The following is an 18,930-nucleotide window of genomic DNA, read 5'->3' as shown; positions in this document are numbered from 1 at the left end:
CCAAATGAGGACGCTCGGTGGGCTTTTCGCGCCATTCTTCTCCGCGCTTGGTGTGAGGGGAGAGAAGCGAGGGGAGGGCAGCTGGCGCTCGATTGGTGGATGCGCGGTGTGACGCGGCCAGGGAGGAGGAACGCCCCTCTTCCATACCTTTCTCGAAGTGCCTCGAAGGGGGATGGAGCAAAGAACGGGGCGGAGCAACAGGGTGGAGCTCCGAGGATATAAAAGTTGGAGACGGGGGAAGCAGTTTTGTCGATGCTCTTGCTGGGTGGATGCTCTTGCTCAGTGGATATACTTGCTTCGTGGTTGCTCTCGTCTTCTGGCTCGCTCGTCCTGGTGGCCGCTGGCCGGGTCTTTTGTGGGGCAGTTGCAGGACCCCGCTGGCGGGAAGGAGCATCCGCCATTTCCCACTCCCGACTTCGGGCATCCACGTTCCCCCCCCCTATCCGCGGTGGGGAAAGCGCCGAACACTCGGTCCATGGCGTCGAGTGGCCAACATGTGCAGGCGCGAGGCACGCCGGAGAGGCCTCGCCTACCACGCTCGGGCACGGAGTCGCGGCCAGGTGGGACCACGTCGACGGACGTCGGAGAGGGACTCGACACGCTCAGGGAAGTCGCGACTTCCATTTCTTTTGGGTTCTGTGTAAACGTGTGTGTGTGTGGTGCCAGTCTGGTGAAGTAAAATTGTATAAGTGTTCTGTGTAGTAAATCATATTCAGTTGTAGCTCTGCATCGTTCCTTGCTTGTGTTTCTTTACGGTGATTGTAAATACGTGTATTGCTTTTATTGTATCCCTGTGACTGTAATATACGTGCCTTCCGTATTAAATGTGCTTGTCCGATTGTTCCCCGTTTCGCTGCGTCCTTTCCTTCGTTTGAATCTCCATCTTGCTTCACGTAACGGGTTCGTCGTGGGCTTAATACGCCCGATTATTAATCAGAACCGTCGAGGCCGACGCTAACACCGCTCGGTTATCCCGATAGTACGGAACGGACCGCTTAAGCGGCCCATGTCCGGAGTCGACCTGCGGCGAGGTGCGATCGCCGGTTTACCATCCGCGTGGGTATTTAGGTAGGTTGAGTTTGGCGAACAACCCTATCCCACGCGGGTGGCCGATTGGCACGATCGTGGTGAGGCCGAAAGGCCCACCCGTGACTAGCTCCCGGCGTTAGTCCGAGAGGGTCACGACAGAATTGTCCGTCCGGTGGGTGACGTGCCGCGATCCGAGTCACGTGGCCGATCGCACGCCGGCGGGCGCGAATTCGCAACACTGGTGTCAGAGAGCGGGAAACAAACTCTCTTGTCTCCAGCTAAATTCACGGGAATCGGTCCAGGGGTGAGAGGAGCGACCCCCGATTCCCTCCAAATTATGAGCGAGCTAAATTAACCCCTTACGAGAAATAAGATGGCGTCTCACGGCGAGCGGGTGCCGGGTGGATTAGGTATGTGTAGTAATAATTTAGAATCCATGGCCCGGGATGGTACCTCTTGTAATTATAATCTAACGGGGAGCTCAACCCGATTTACTGAGCACGGACATTGCAGGCAAACTGGGTCACATAATGGCGGCGCGATCGCCCCTCAGCGCAGCACGGAGCGAGCGGCAATTTATGGCGCGGCGAATGGCGCAACACGAGGCGAGTACTCCCAACAGCCACCACTTCAAGCCACGTGGTTATGGCAGGTGAAGCAGGCGGACATTGACGGGCTTCAAAAACAATTGGAGGAAGAATGGAAAAACAAAACAGAGGAGGAAAGACGGAAATACAAGTTGGAATTGGAGCAACTGACGGGTGAGGTAGGAAGAGGCAATCGAAACAGAAAAAGCTTGGAAGAGAAGGTAAAAAGAGAACAGGAATATCAGAAACAATGGAAAGAAGCCAAAGCAAGGTCGGAGTGTGTGGAGATGAAGACGGAATTAGAAAAAATAGCTGCTGAGTTACGGAAACACCAGAACAAAGAGAGGGAACTACAAAACGAACTGAGAGTGTTAAAAGAGGAAAGGAAGAGAACGGAAAATGAAACGTTAAGAAACCACACTGTACAGATCGAACAGCTGGAAGCGAAGGCCAGACTAAAGAATGAGGAACAAGAAAGAGTTATGAAGGAAGAACGAATGAGACAGGAGAAAGAAATCAGTCAGTTGAAAGAAATGACGAGATTGCAGAATGAGGAACAAGAAAGACAGTGGAATAGAAAACTGAAAGAGTATGAATTTGAAACTGAACGACAAAAGGAAAAAAATAGGTTTGAATACCAGGAGAAAGTAAAGGAGCAAGGAATGAAGCAGGAAGGAGAAATCAGGAGATTGAAGGACACAACGAGATTGGAGAGGGAAGAACGAGAGGAACAATGGAATAGAAAACAAAAAGAACATGAATTTGAGATTGACCAATTGAAAGAAAAGGCGAGGCTGGAGTACGAGGAGATAGACAAAGAACAGCGAATGAAACACAAAATGGAGATGAACCAAATGAAGAAATCCATGAAACTGGATAAGGAAAGACAGGAGAGGAAACGAGGAAGAGTTGTGAGAGAACAGCGAATGAAACACAGGAAGGAAATGAGCCAATTGAAAGAAACGATGAGATTGGAAAATAAAGAGCAGGAGAGACTGTGGGATAGGAAACAAAAACAAAATGAGGTTGAAATTAATGAACTCAAGGAGAGAGTAAAATGGAAGTCCAGAGAGATGGAAAAACTCCAGAAAGAAACAGAAACTAATAAATGTACAGAGACACGGGAGATAGAGGGTGAATTGGACAGGGTTAGAGACGCACACACACACACACACACGGAGTTAGTAGAGAGGCTTCATGAGGGTGAGCTGGCGGACTGTGTCGGGACCCGGTGCAGGCAGCTGGATGGCCTCCTCCAGGAACGAGGGGAGGGAGTATGCCCCCTTGAAGCAACTCACGACCAGGTGGGTTCGGTCGTGCTTTGTGAGGTTGAGGGGACGGGTGCTGTGGACAGGTGCACGGAGAGCTTGGGGGGGTATAGAGGCCCGGGAAACCCTTGTGGTGGCACAAATCCCCAGTGTGGTTGTCCCGGTGTGTGTGGTGCAAGGTGTGAGTGCGCACCCGTGTGTGGAAGCGACCCCGTGTGTGAGTGGTGTGGTGGCGAGTGTGCCGAAGGGCGTGCTTCCCGGCACGTCGTGTGTGGATGAGGCACCGCGGGTGAGTACCCCCGCGTGTGCGAGTGGTATGGTGTGTGCAAGGGAAATGGCACGAGTGAGTGAACGGCTGAGTGCAAGGGAGACCGTGTGTGTGAGAGAGCGGTATGTGAGGGAGATGACGGTGGGCATGTGTGAACATGCAGCCGCGTCTCCCGGTGTGAATGTAATGGAGTGGAGTGTGAGCCTCGTGACACGCAGGTGTGCGTGGTTTGAATGGCGACGAAGACGGCGACAGATAGACAAAAGCCGGGTAGCGGCCGTAGTTGTAATGAGCACCGCGCCGGGCTCACCCAGCAGCGAGCGCAAGGTCCGTGCCGTGCAACGCACGAGGCCGCCACGTGCTCGCTTGCGGGAGTGAAGCCCGGTCCGGAAACGCCAGCGGTGGATTTGCCGATCCCGCGGACGGACAAAGTCTAGGCAGGTAAACGGATTTGGACCGGACGGGTTCTCCACGCGAGCGGGTGTGTTAAGCTCCAACGGGCAGAGCACATGTGTTCGCGTGGGGAACCCCTCGAGACGTGAGGCTTGCGTTTTTTTATGTGCCGGGTGACGTCATGGCTGCATGTGTAGTTGGAATCCGGCAGGAGGGTGAATCCCTGCCGGATGGTACCGTCCAAGAGGGACGAGGGACGCGAACAGCTGCCATGACGTCACGCCAAAGGTGCGCGGCTGTGAATTGCCGCGCTGGTGCGCAGGTTGCGAGTTGCCGCGCTGGTGCTGCGTGATGAAAAAAAAAAAAAAAGCAAGCCTCGCTTTCGGGTGAACAGGATTCCTGGGCAAGGGGTGGATGATCCCCTTGGCCAGGGCACAGGATGGACACTAGCTAGGGGGAAGGGTTAGCTTAGTTAGACAGGCTCCATGGGGCAGGGGTAAGTCCTCATGGGGCCCGTGGAATGGATTAGTTAGAGGGATTGTAGCCAGATTTAGGTTGGGAAATGATTTTTTTTGATTTTGAGGACATGGACAGACTTGTGAGTGTGTAGAGGGGACGTAGTTTAGCTACGTAGTGTTAAATGGAACGTGCTATAGTATAAGGGATGACGTGGGAGCACGAGTTAGTTAGGGGATGTAGTCAGCAGGATGGCAGAGTTCAGCGGTGTGTGTGTTGAAGAGTTGTGAGGTGAGTACATGTGCTTGGTGAGTGAGTGAGGCCAGTGGGTCTGTGTGAATGGAGCGAATGTGGAATGCATGGTACGATGAGTGATTGGGGGAAGGAGTGACTCCCGCCCAAGGAACCCTGGGGTCAGTGTAGACTGAGTTAGTGGGTTAGTCAAATTAACAAAAATGGAAGTAGTTTTGTTGTTGGTGGGAAAGTAGGCTCGAAACCCGTTTGGAGGGGTGCAGGAGCCCTGTTGACGGGCTGGGAGCGTGGCTCCGAAAGGTGAGTATCGCTGAGTGGGTACCCTGGGCACCAGGCTAGTTGGCCGTAGTAGGTCAAGGGCCCATGGGGGGCCGGGATAGCGTAGTGGGCACGGGTGCGCCCGCATGGTGCGGGGGCCTGGGGCGCCATTAGCCACGTGGGCAGTGTTGTGGGCACGGGTGACCCTCGGAAAGGGGCCCGGGAAGCCAGCCTGCCACGTGAGCGTTTCAGGGGAGTCGCCATGGAGGGCACTCCCGGGTGTTTAGTGAGCTGGTAGGCTCGGAGGCAGTGTAGTGCCCGGGGGTGCCATCGTCAGAGAATCGGCAGAGGGTCGTGCCTGCTAAGGGAGCCACGTGTCCCAGCCATGAGACTGTGTGAGGGCACGGGAAGAAAATTGGGGGGCGAGGCCCAAAATTGTAAGGACACCAACACAGGCGACGGGAATCTGGGTTTTTAGAACCAATAGTTTAAGTGCGAGGCGCTTGTTGAAAGCCCCGAGGTAGTTTAAGAGATAATGGTTAGGTTAGATAGGAAGTGTACCCCTCCGCACCATCCATCCCTTCGCTCTCGTTGTGGGCCGCTGGACCCACTTTGTGTTATAGATCGCTGAAGTCTGGGGAGGCCATCTTGAGTCTTGAGTTGGGCCTCAACGCAGGACGCTAGCTCTCCCTCATTCCCCTCCAGGAAGGGAACATAGGGGTTGGGAGTCGGCTAGGTGACGAGATAGGTTAGCCGAACAAGGACGATAAAGAGGGTTAGGGGATGATTTATAGTGGGGAAGTATGAAGTAAAAAAAAAAAAAAAATTGGGGGCTAAATTGGATTTTGACAAATTAAGGGAGTGGGTGTGGACAGTGACAGACAAAGGCGATAGGTGGGAGGGAGACAGCAGGCAGGTCCGAGCCCGCCTTCCGAGTGGCCAGCACAACCGCACTCCCTCCACCAACCTCCACTGACAGGCAAAGGCTGGCCAGCTTCATCTGCTGGCTGTGTTGCTTCAAGGCCTGTGCCGGCCAACTTCATCTGCAGGCTGCTGTTTTGCTGCAAGGCCTGTGCCGGCCGGATCGTCTGCAGCTGCTGTGCTTCAAGGCCTGTGCCGGCCAGTTTGTCTGCCAGCTGCGTTTGCCTGCAGCGGCCCTGTTCTACCGGCTTTGTGTGCCTGTCCACCTTTGCCATGCCATGCCATGCCCACTGCCCACATCATCACCAGCCCCCGTTCAATTTTGCTTTGCCCCCCCCCCGCTGTTCATTTCCATGCGCGCCAGGATCATCGTAAAAGCAACAGTTTGCAAGCTGCAAGAACTGTCCTGTTGGCAGCTACAACACGGGCCTGCAGTGGCGGCCCGTGCACCGGTTTTCTTTTGACTTTTTCTGCTTTTCTTTTTTGCAGAGTCCATTGATCCTGGGCCATGGTTTAGTGTAAAATTTGTAAGTTAAGATGTACTGCACATATGAGTGCGCCCCCGGCATGTCTGCCTAGCGCCGGCAATTTTATTTAAGTCGTCTGTGTGAGTGGGTTTGTTTAGTTAGTTACTCAGCCCTCAGGTTATTTATTTTGGGGACACGAATACCATGAATGCCGCACTCAGGGATCCATAGGTAAAACGTACTAGGGGAGAACTACACATGATGGCACACGAGAATTTGACGACTCGGGACGAGTCTGTAAAACGGGGAGGGGATAGTGTTACGGCTGTGGAAATTCGCAAACCACCATTCATGTCCCATAGGTGAGATATCTCTTAAGTACATGTGTAATTAGCCCCAAACCCGTTGTTTAGAGGGAATAAATGTGATTCATTCGGGCTGCGACGCTTTGAGTCAGTCGTTTTTCTTTCTCTATCTTTTATTTCAAATAAAACCCAACGAGGACGCTCGGTGGGCTTTTCGTGCCATTCTTCTCCGCGCTTGGTGTGAGGGGAGAGAAACGAGGGGAGGGCAGCTGGCGCTCGATTGGTGGATGCGCGGTCTGATGCGGCCAGGGAGGAGGAACGCCCCTCTTCGAGACCTTTCTCGAAGCGCCTCGAAGGGGGGTGGAGCAAAGAACGGGGCGGAGTAACAGGGCGGAGCTCCGAGGATATAAAAGTCGAAGACGGGAGAAGCAGTTTTGTGGATGCTCTTGCTGGGTGGATGCTCTTGCTCGGTGGATATACTTGCTTCGTGGTTGCTCTCGTCTTCCGGCTCGCTTGTCCTGGTGGCCGCTGGCCGGGTCTTTTGTGGGGCAGTTGCAGGACCCCGCTGGCAGGAAGGAGCGTCCGCCATTTCCCTCTCCCGACTTCGGGCATCCAAGTTTCCCCCCCCCTCTATCCGCGGTGGGGAAAGCACCGAACACTCGGTCCGTGGCATCGAGTGGCCAACACGTGCAGGCACTAGGCACGCCGGAGAGGCCTCGCCTACCACGCTCGGGCACGGAGTCGCGGCCAGGCGGGACCACGTCGACGGACGTCGGAGAGGGACTCGACACGCTCAGGGAAGTCGCGACTTCCATTTCTTTTGGGTTCTGTTTAAACGTGTGTGTGTGGCACCAGTCTGGTGAAGTAAAATTGTATAAGTGTTCTATGTAGTAAATCATATTCGGTTGTAGTTCTGCATCGTTCCTTGCTTGTGTTTCTTTACGGTGATTGTAAATACGTGTATTGCTTTTATTGTATCCTGTGACTGTAATATATGTGCCTTCCGTGCTTCCGTATTAAATGTGCTTGTCCGATTGTTCCCCGTTTCGCTGCGTCCTTTCCTTCGTTTGAATCTCCATCTTGCTTCACGTCACGGGTTCGGCGTGGGCTTAATACGCACGATAATTAATCGGAACCGTCGAGGCCGACGATAACACCGCTCGCTTATCCCGAAAGTACGGAACGGACCGCTTAAGCGGCCCGTGTCCGGAGTCGACCTGCGGCGAGATGCGATCGCCGGTTTACCAACCGCGTGGGTACTTAGGTAGGTCGAGTTTGGCGAACAACCCTATCCCACGCGGGTGGCCGATTGGCACGATCGTGGTGAGGCCGAAAGGCCCACCCGTGACTAGCTCCCGGCGTTAGTCCGAGAGGGTCACGACAGAATTGTCCGTCCGGTGGGCGACGTGCCGCGATTCGAGTCACGTGGCCGATCGCACGCCAGTGGGCGTGAATTCGCAACAATATATATATATATATATATATATATATATATATATATATATATATATATATATATATATATATATTGTTCTGTGAGGGTTAGCATATGACTGGTCAGTGAACTCTAATTTTGGCAACACAGGTCTCAGATGATTTGACATTTTTCCATTATTTTGTAGTCCACGCATAACAGACACACTGGGTGGTAGTTTCTCACATGTCTCAAGTTTCTCACCATAGGAATCAGAGCCAAAGTTGCTCGACGCTAAGACCGTGGCATTCGGCCTGTATCACATGCCTCTTTGGGTACACTTAAGTAATCAAGTCCAATCAATTCCAATATTTTGTTGTAGAACTCACAAGATAGGCCGTCAATACCAGGGGACTTATCTAGTGAGAGATTTTGCAGAGCATTTGTCAAGCTCAGGGAATATTCCTCTTCAAAAAGTAACTGCAACTGAGAGCACACATATGCTCACTGGGCCTTCACACTGCTGCACGCTTTCAGGGCGTTTCTTCTTTTCTTCTTAAGAATGCAATTCATCAGGGGTTTGTGTTGTCAAGCAATGCTCAAGATGCAATTATAGCTCCTCTTCTAGCATTATGATCTCTATCCCAAGTTCCGTAGCCCGATGGAGTACTGCTCTCCCCTCTGGGCTGGTGCTCCTGCCTCCCACCTTTCTCGGCTTCACGCTGTCAAAACCAAGGCATTTAGGATCATCGGCATCTCCCGCAATGAAGCTGAGTCTTTGGGCCTCTCACTCAATCACCGCAGGTTGGTCGGTGGTCTTTCTGTCTTTTACAGTCTCCTCTCCAGCCTTGTCCCCCCTGCTCTCTCTGCGATTTGTCCCCACATTTCCACAGGGCGCTCAAGGTCCGCCAACAACCCCCTTTTGGTAAAACTACCAAAATCACGAATCACTGCTCACCTTTACTCTTTCATTCCTCTTTTTTCCCCACCTTTGGAATAAACCCCCTCACTCTATTCTTTCCCATTCTTCCCTCCAGGCTTTCAAAACAGCTGTTCACCACCACCTCTCATCATCCCCCATCCAAATCCTCGATCTTTTCTACCACCGATAATTCACCCAAGCCCACTTCCTTCAATTCCCCTGATTTCCTTCCTGAAAGTCCCTGTAATTTCCATCTTCTCTTCCCCATGTTCCCCGTCCCATCCCTCTCCCTTCCACAGATCTCCTAATGTGTCTGTTCCCCACTGTTTTGTCCCTCCCACTCCCGCCCCTCTTGTCTCATGCCCCCTTGCTGTGCGTTGTGTGTTAGCTCTCATACGAGCCTCGACAAGGTATACAAAAAAAAAGTGTTTTCCTCGTTCCATACACACAGCATACACACCTCCTGTGCTAGGACATATACTCCTAGCACAATTTCAACCGTGCCTTCTCCACATTCCATCAAAGTCCAAGCAAGCAGAAATCTCCTTTTCTATTCCTCCAAGCTTGCCAAAAATTATGAAATACTGAAAAAAAAAACTTTATCCTGAACTATAGGCATTGTTGAAGTGCCAGAGATCAGCAATGCGCCACGTCTCAGCGAGAGAAAGCGTTTAGTAGTCGTAGTAGTAGTAGTAGTAGTAGCAGCAGCATGACCTTTATACATGTGTAAACTGTTATGATGATGATATGCAAGGTGGTCATATTTGAGCCATAGTTGAATAATCAATAGCCAATAGTTGTATATTAATCAGTTGTCGGGATTCGAACCTTGCTTTAAAATGTTGCTTTAAATGTATCATGCTGTTTTCACTATGTCTTTGATAACCCTTTATGGCTCTGCAGCTGCACAACAGCATGTACTTGGGAAAACTGTGTATGCTGATATCCCACACATTCCTGTTCTTATTCATCACAAGAGTTTCGCCTTTGCTATCAACATGTGTCAGTGTAGGAGGCTTAGAAAGTTATTAGTTTGCAAGATGAACAGTTGGGTTGCGAATCTGAGGATTGACTGATTCAACTTCCCCGAGGGCCCCTAGGGAGGGGGGAAAGAAGCCCACTGCCGCATTTATTTCTTTATTTCTTTATCCCTTAGCACTAGAGAACATTGTACTTTACGGTACTTCTACATATCGACGGTCCCCTGTGCCAGTGCGCATGCGCAGCCTGAGCCGGAGCCAGGGATGTTGTGGGCGTTTCAACCTGTTCAATACTTGTTTGATTATTGTCGTTCCACGCTAATAAAGTGGTCGAACAAATTGAACTCTGTTCTTATTTATAATCAAACAACTTGATGCAGTCGAGTAAAGATCGTCAGTGCTGAGGAGGACACGACTGGGTGAAAACGGACCACGAGAACGTCGACAGTGAGTTTGGGTTTCTCGGGTACTGTACCCAATCTTCGCCCCCAGGACACTGTACACACGTGTGCATCACCGAAAATAGAACGTTTCCTCCAGAGTAACTGTTCCTATGGCGCCGGTGGAAGCAGAGTGCCCAATCGAGGGTTGTGACTATATGGCTACACACGCAGAGGCGGCAGTGGTGGCGGCCATGTTGAGTATACACGCCACTGTGCACGTCGCCGCCCCCAGGGCGGCGAACTCGAATGCCAAGATGGAGAAACTCAAGCGTCCCTCCATAGCACTGGCCGGAACGGGCGAGGCCTGGTCGTACTTCATAACCCGCTGGGGCGAATACAAAACAGGTACTAAGCTTGTCGGACCCGACATAGTCGCGCAGCTACTGGAGTGCTGTGAGGAGGAGCTGAGAAAGGACCTCACTCGCGCGGCGGGTAGGAGCCTCGTGGGCAGCGATGAAGACGCTCGCCGTCCGGACGGAGAACACGATGGTAGCTCGAGTGGCCCTGTCTAACATGCGGCAGGGACACGAGGAGCCCGTCCGGTCGTTCCACGCCCGCATCAAGGGGCAGGCGGACACGTGCAAGTATGAAATGAAGTGCACCAAGGCGGGGTGCGATCAGGTCAACGATTTCACGGAAGAGATATTGCGCAACGTGGTTGCCCGTGGCATCGCGGACCAAGCAATACAACTTGACATACTCGGTGAGAAGAACCAGGACATGCCATTAAAGGACATGATAGAGTATATCGAGGCCAAAGAGTCTGGAAAACGCTCGGCATCGCGCCTGCTTGACACTCAGAGCACGGACGCGATCAGTAGTTCGTATCGGCGGGGAAAGCGACAGGACGTCCGCGCCAGAGTAGGAGCCAGGCCGGAAAAACGGAAGGCCAAGCCCGAAGGAGTATGCATCTACTGCGGCGAGGTGGGCCACGGCAAAATGCCTCAATGGCGCGCCAGACTCGCCGAGTGCCCCGGATACGGTAAAAAGTGCCGGAAGTGTGACCACCAGAATCACCTCGACAAGGCGTGCCTGGGCGGCCGATCGGCAAGACCCCCATCTAAGGAGACCGACGGGATGTACGACGAGCAGACGGCAGCCTTAGTCGAGCTATGCACGGTCACCATGGCCAGCACAGAGGACGAAATGCGCGCGCTTCCCCTCGCTCACCACCTGTACGATGATATGTGTGATAAGTGGATGAAACGCATATCCGACCCGCAGCCATACGTCAACCTCACTCTCACCAACAAGCGCGAGGATTACAAAGCGCTGGGTTTTAACCTCCTGAAACACACCCGCGCGGTAACCCTACCCGCTATGGCAGACACGGGGTGCCAGAGCTGCCTGATCGGCATTAAAGTCGTCCAACAAATGGGCCTGAGTACCAAGGACCTCATACCTGTATCCATGACCATGAAGGCCGCAAACAACAAAGGAATTCGTATCCTCGGAGCCGTGGTAGTCAGATTCGCCGGTAACAGTGACGACGCTCGGAGATTGGAGACGCGCCAAATCGCGTACGTGACGGACTCTTCAGACCGCATATTCCTCTCCCGCGCGGCCTGTATGGACCTGGGAATGATCTCGGACAGATTCCCGACACTCGGAGAGGTGAATCTGACGACCTCGGAATTGTGCGACTGCCCACGACGCGCGGAGCCGCCGACCAAGCCGACCGCACTCCCCATGCCAGCGACCGAGGCCAACAGAGAGGCACTACAGTCACATTTACTCAGGATGTATGCTCAGAGAACATTCAACACGTGCCCACACCAGCCACTACCGAGAATGACCGGCCCGCCACTACGTCTTATGCTCAGTGAGAACGCGACACCGGTTGCCCATCACACTCCCATCTCCGTGGCCATACATTGGCAAGATGAGGTAAAAGCAGGCCTCGACCAGGATGTTCGGCTCGGCGTGTTGGAGGAAGTACCCGTCGGCACGCCGGTGACATGGTGTCACCGCATGGTAATTTGCGCGAAAAAGAATGGCAAGCCGCGACGCACCGTCGACTTTCAGGCCTTGAACAAGCATGCGTTCCGCGAGACCCACCACACCCAATCCCCGTTCCACCAGGCGAGACGCGTACCTAACGGGAAGCGCAAGACAGTATTCGACGCATGGAACGGTTACCATAGCGTCCGCCTACACGAGGACGACCGCCACAAGGCGACCTTCATCACTCCATGGGGGCGCTACCGGTACCTATCTGCCCCACAAGGGTATATGGCATCGGGGACGGTTACTCACGACGATACGATGAGATCGTCGCGGACGTGGTAACAAGACCAAGTGCGTAGAAGACACGCTACTATGGTCAGACACGATTGAGGGGAGCTACTTCCAGGCGGTCCAATGGCTGGATATATGCGGCCGGAATGGAATCATCCTCAACCCGGAGAAGTTTGTCTTCAGCGCACCCACGGTGGACTTCGCGGGCTTCACCATCACCATGACCGACGTGCGACCGTGCAGCCGCTACCTGGAAGCAATCCACGATTTCCCACAACCACGTAACATCACCGACGTCAGATCGTGGTTCGGGCTTGTCAACCAGGTGGCATACGCCTTTAGTATGGCCGAACGAATGCAGCCATTCCGGAAGCTCCTGAAAAGTGGAGAACGCTTCCAGTGGTCCATGGAGTTAGAGGACATATTCCGCGAGTCGAAAGACGTGATCGTACAAGAAATCGAACACGGTGTCCGCATATTTGACAAAACTAGGCCAACATGCATCGCCACGGACTGGTCGAAGGAGGGAATCGGATTCTGGTTGCTTCAAAAGCACTGCCGATGCGTGCCAGTTAGACCATTCTGCTGCACTGATGGATGGAAAATAACCCTGGTCGGCAGCAGATTTACACATGCGGCAGAATCCAGATACGCGCCCATAGAGGGCGAGGCTCTCGCAGTCACGGACGCCTTGGACAAGGCGCGCTACTTCGTACTGGGCTGCGAGAACCTGATCGTTGCGGTAGACCACAAACCACTGCTGAAACTCCTTTCGGACAGAGCACTTGACGACATACCCAACCCCCGCCTCAGGAACCTCAAGGAGAAGACCCTGCGTTATCGCTTCCGCATCATACATATCCCGGGCATGAAGAACAAGGCGGCAGATGCCATGTCGCGCAGGCCGGTTGGCACCACGCGACCTCCACTCATGAACCTTCCAGATGACAATGCCACCATAGCGACCCACCTCCAACCAAGCACGCACACCGACGTCCTGTCCGTCCTACGCCAAACTGAGCCGGAGTATGACGATGACGTCGAGGAGGACAACCTGGCATGGTGTGCCACGGGCCTCGAATCATTGCGATCAGTAACATGGGATTGCGTCAGGGAAGCCACCAGCAGCGATGGCGATATGCACATATTGGAGGGAATGACAATGAACGGCATCCCCGACTCAAAAATCGAGATGCCAGAGACAATTCGCGACTATCACCAGTACCGCGAGAACATTACATCGACAGATGGAGTGATCCTATACAAGGACCGAGTAGTCATACCACCCTCACTCCGCGGCGATGTGCTGAGCGCCCTACACGCTGCCCACCAGAGCGTATCAATGATGACCGCCCGCGCAGAATCCTCTGTATTCTGGCCAGGCATGTCGGCCGACATCAGCGCCACTCGGAAAAACTGCGAACACTGCCACCGGATGGCACCATCACAGCCTGGAGCGCCACCAACTCCACCTATTCCGGTCGTTTACCCCTTTCAGGCAGTGTGCTCGGACTTCTTTGTACACAGGGGTGCACACTACCTTGTGACGGTGGACCGATACTCGAACTGGCCGATCATCTCAAAGTCGACGGGTGGCGTCGCCGGACTCATAAACCACTTACGTCGCGCCTTCGTGACGTACGGGACACCAGAAGAGCTCGCGTCGGATGGGGGACCGGAGTTCACCTCCACCGAGACCAGGTCATTCCTGCACAGATGGGGCATACACCACCGCTTGTCATCGGTGGCCTTCCCTCACAGCAACTGTCGCGCGGAGATTGGAGTTAAGACAATGAAACGACTTATCATGGACAACACCAGCCCGCAGGGAGAACTTGACACTGACGCTGTACAGAGAGCGATACTACAATATCGTAACACGCCTGACCCTGACACGAAGATCTCCCCGGCAATGTGTGTCTTCGGCCGCCCGATACGCGATTTCATCCCAATTATCCCCGGGAAGTACAGACCGCACGACACTTGGCATGAGACCCTGAAAGCGACGGAGGAGGCCCTCTGCAAACGTCATATCCGCACAGCCGACACCTGGGCAGAACACACCAAACGCCTTCCGCCACCTGCTGTAGGGGACCTCGTCCGCGTACAGAACCAGACAGGATTCCACACAAAAAAATGGGACAAGACAGGCAGTATCGTGGAGGTACGCCAACACGACCAATACGTGATCAAGATCGACGGCTCGGGCAGAGTCACACTTCGGAACAGGAAATTCCTGCGCAAGTTTAGCCCAGTTCGCAATGACCAGCTGCCACCCCGGTCTATCTATGATGATCTAGCAACCCGCATCACTGTACCTGCACCCGTTGTAACACCGCAACTGCCTGACCTCGACAGCGAACCCGTGACATCTGCGACGCCAACGGGGCCCACGCCGGCACTGACATCAGTATGCACACCCCGGCGCAAGACGACACCCGTTTCAGACACGCCAGCAGCACCAGGACGAGGCACACTGAGGCGCGCGATCCTTCAGACGCCACCATCGGCCCCTGAAACCCCGAGAGCCCCATCCCCACTGGGGCCCGATGTGACACCACCAGCACCAGCAATAGGTCAACGCCGATCCACCAGAGCGACCAGCGTGCCTGCCTGGCACAAGGACTACTCCATGGAATAGTCACACGATGGGCGATATCAACTTTTGTTCATTCATTAAACTTAATATTTTCTCAGCCTTTATCTATTAACATAATAAAGACTCGGAGGAAGATAGAGAACATTGTACTTTACGGTACTTCTACATATCGACGGTCCCCTGTGCCAGTGCGCATGCGCAGCCTGAGCCGGAGCCAGGGATGTTGTGGGTGTTTCAACCTGTTCAATACTTGTTTGATTATTGTCGTTCCACGCTAATAAAGTGGTCGAACAAATTGAACTCTGTTCTTATTTAAGCACACACTTATAGTCCACACCCAGTTCTGCTTTTGTGTGATTATATATACAACTGTTTTGAAGTAAGAATCTCAATGTGGTCCGGGGGCACCTGACTGAAGGGCCTTTGGGCCACATTCGTAGTGCCATCTTCTGAAATAAATCGTATCATTCGAGAACCCTCATTCGACTCGGTCATCACTCGGCCGGGTGAAGAGTCATAACATAAACAATATAGTGCTACCGAAGAGAGAATTAATGACGTTTGTGTCTCAACATAGCATTTCTGAAAACATACAAGGATATCCCCGATATTATGTCAGCTTACCGTAATACAAGCACACTTGCAGCAACAGAGGTGAAGGCCAGCAGCGTGCCAATAGACATGAACTGCACCAGGGCATCCAGGGAGAGGCAGAGTGCTAGCACAGCCGTAAGGAGGCCAGAAACAAATGCGGCCATTAGGGGCACACCGGTCTGCTTGTTGACGTACCCCAAAAACGGGAAAATCAGGCCATCGTCGGACATGGCAAGCAGCACACGAGGCAAAGCAAAGACTCCACTCAACTCGGCTGTGGTCATGGCTATGGAAGAACACGCAAACAATCAGGCAGTCTAAACTGGAGGAAAGGTGAAAGAACAAAGGGCAATGGCTACAATTTTCACTGAAGGCCGCCATCAAAACTTGGGCTAGCACGTTACGTCTAAGCCTTGTTGCTCAAGGGACATCATATGTATACATGGCAAGTTGAAGGCGACAAAAAAACGGATTGGTCGGAATCGAAAACGGGTTTTTTTTTAAAACCCTTTGCGTGCTGCGGTCGCAGATTTGCGACAAGATTAAAAAAAATTTGAAAGGAATGTGACGTTACATTTACTGCAAATAGCGTCCCCACAATAAAGAGCAGTGTTGCCTGGTTTATAAAGACCAAGTGATAATGAATGCTATATAATGATCTTGATAAATCTTGACAATAAAACTTTGAGAAATGTTCATTCAATCACAAGCATCAAACCGCATCATGGTATGCGGGCCACACTAACCAGTTTCATGTTCGGGTTGTCGGCGAAGAAACCGTCTTCCCCACCAGGTTTCCTGGTGAGGAAGGAGTATGGATATGGACACCTAGCAGGATTAAAAAGAAAACCTGTCAAAGGTTGGAGGAGCTCCTTTGTGAGCCAAAGGCCATCCATATCTAGTACCCACCTGTGTCTGCGGACATCTTCCTGCAGTGAGGTTACTTTTTTATAAGGTTGTTAGCAGGATTTGCACTCCGGCCACGGTAAAACCTTTCACTCCGCAAAACACAAGAAAAACGCAAAGAAATCTGAAAACCTACTCCATGGGAGTACCTCCTGTGCAGCTTCCCTTCGCAGGGCAGCTCACCGGATGACGGGATTGGGGCAAAGCCTTCGGTACCCCACTATTTGATAGGAGGAAAACCATGGTGTAACCTTCCCGGATCAGATTGCGGTCGTGTGTCAGGGTGGTGCTGAGGTGTCATCCACCAAACAGCGGTCTCTGAGGTGGGGTGGGTGGGGGGGTTCACCTTCAGGTGGGTGGCTAAAATGTCTGATCCCGAAGAGAGGATGATCACCTGTCTGTTATCATCTGAGCTCAAGCGTTTGAACATCGGTATTGCAGCACTCTGAGGTTCGGAGACTGGATAGTGGCGAGATCATGGCAAGTGGTTACACCTACGATCGGTCTGGTCATTCTGTTGATTACCATGCCCAAGGAGTTGCTGTAGCTGTATCCAATAAGCTGACTCCATTGATTATAATTGAGGTAACAATGGTGAACGAACGTATTATGAGACTAAGGATTCATCATTCCCTGGGTGTCGTTTGCCTGGTCTCTGTATATGCTCTGACTGAGGCAAGTGATGTCACCGTGAAGGACACATTATATGCCACCCTCGAGTCTGTGTTTGATGAGTGCCCCGGGCGAGATACACTTCTCGTCTTGGGGGATTTCAATGCATCAACTGGAACTGATAGGGATGGTTATGAAGCATGTGTTAGTCCCATGGGTTTGGAACTGTGAACCAAAATAGCACTAAGTTCCTTGACTTTGCAAGAAGTCATGGACTTAAGGTGGCTGGTTCATGGTTTCCATGCCCACAGGGTCATCGCAGGACTTGGTATTCCATTGCTGGTGGTGTGGCAAAGGAGATTGACCATGTGCTCGTTGATAGTCCCTGGAGGATGATCCAGAACTGCAGGGTGCACTGGAATGCTCAGTTCCTCAATACTGACCACAGGCATGTGGTAGAAACTCTGAAGTTGCACCTCAAATGTGGGAGAATGGTACCATCTCAGCCTTGGCTGGATGCTAGCAAGCTCAAGGATAACAGGGTAACTGAGGAATTTGCAAACAGGCTGAGTGGACATTTGGGGGGTGGGTCAGGGTGCTTTTGAGAATCCTGAAAGGTTGAGACCACCATCTATGATGTTGCTGGTGGACGTCTTGAAACTCACTGTTGGACGAAGAAGAATTTCGTCTCTCAACGGACATTTGATAACATTGACCAGAATCGCAGGGCCAAGCGTAATGACAAAGCTGCGCTGTTCAGAGGGTTGAGGCGTAAAACTGTACATGCACCGATGGTGGACAAAGAGGCCTATGTACAATGAATCTGAGGATGCAGAGCATCACCTGTGGTCAAGTGATCCTCGTCCTGCTTATAGGGGAATTCACGCATTGCATTCCTCCAAGCCAGTCCCTCAGTTTACTGCCGTTAGAACGGAGGGTGGTAGGATCTTGACAGAGGAGTCGAAGTGAAGGCCCACTGGCCCAGTTACATTGAGCGGCTGCACCAGGCTGATCCACCAGCTGTTGAGTTGGACGTCATGGGTGTTACTTTCCCGATTGCTGAACATCCAATCAACTGATCCATCTTTCTTTGTGGAAACACAGGCTGTGGTGAATCGGTTGAAATGACGTAAAGCTCCTGGGATCTGTGGCATCCATTCTGAACTTCGCAAGGCTGGTGGAAATGCTGCACTCATGTCGTTGCATGCAGTTCTGTGCTCTGCCTGGAACAAAGGCATCATCCCAACTGACTGGAAGAGGGGCCTTGTTGTCCCTCTCTGGAAAGGGAAGGGTGATCACCACGACTGCAACAACTACCGAGGGATGACGTGGCTCTCAGTGTCAAGCAAGGTCTTTGCTCAGATAATTATTGATAGAGCTCCCCACCATCTATTTGAGCACCAGCGCCCAGAGCAGTCAGCTTTTACATCAAAGAGGTCAACGATAGGCCGTATCCTTGCCCTTCGGGCCCTTACCAAACGCAGATGAGCGTTTCGGCAGAGGCTCCTTGCAGCCGATGTTGATCTCTGGAAAGCATTCGATTCAGTGAATCGGGATGTCCTCTGGAGGATTCTTAGTCTTTGTGGGTTGCCACCAAAACGGATCAATCTGATGTCTGAACTGTACTCCGGTACTGAGAGTGCTATGAGATGTGGTGATACCATCTCAGACTTATTTCCAGTTGTTACTGGAGTTCGTCAGGGGTGCGTACTGGCCCCCACAGTTTTCAGCGCTTGTATGGACTGGATTCTGGGGAGGATGTCGGAGAGATCAAGCTGCGGTGCATTGTTTGGGAATGTCAAGATCTCTGACCTTGATTTCACAGATGATGCAGTCATCTTTGCGGAGACTCTGGATATCCTTTTGGGGGCCCTCGAAGTGCTGAATGAGGAGTCGGAGCTGCTGGGATTATGGGTTTCCTGGGTCAAAACTAAGATCCAGGCTTTCAATGACATCTTGGATGCTGCAATCTTGTCTGTACCTGTTTGTGGTGAGGATGTTGAGGTCACAGAGAGATT

At 52.4% G+C, this 18,930-nt stretch overlaps 1 protein-coding gene across 3 annotated transcripts in view; it reads right to left on the bottom strand.

The window, feature by feature from the left end:
- The window catches only part of SLC7A4 (solute carrier family 7 member 4), a 45,061-nt gene that overhangs the window by 16,060 nt on the left and 10,071 nt on the right, over positions 1-18,930 (bottom strand). For all 3 annotated transcript variants that reach the window (XM_085897637.1, XM_085897636.1, XM_085897639.1), the window contains exon 4: positions 15,425-15,680. In XM_085897637.1, the coding sequence (XP_085753763.1) occupies positions 15,425-15,680 (256 nt within the window). The remainder of the gene's footprint in view (positions 1-15,424; positions 15,681-18,930) is intronic.

Source organism: Eptatretus burgeri, chromosome 10 (assembly GCF_056783735.1).
Source record: "Eptatretus burgeri isolate ZD-2024b chromosome 10, Ebu_testis_v1, whole genome shotgun sequence".
Lineage (NCBI taxonomy): Eukaryota > Metazoa > Chordata > Myxini > Myxiniformes > Myxinidae > Eptatretus > Eptatretus burgeri.
This window is presented reverse-complemented; position numbering and strand designations above follow the sequence as displayed.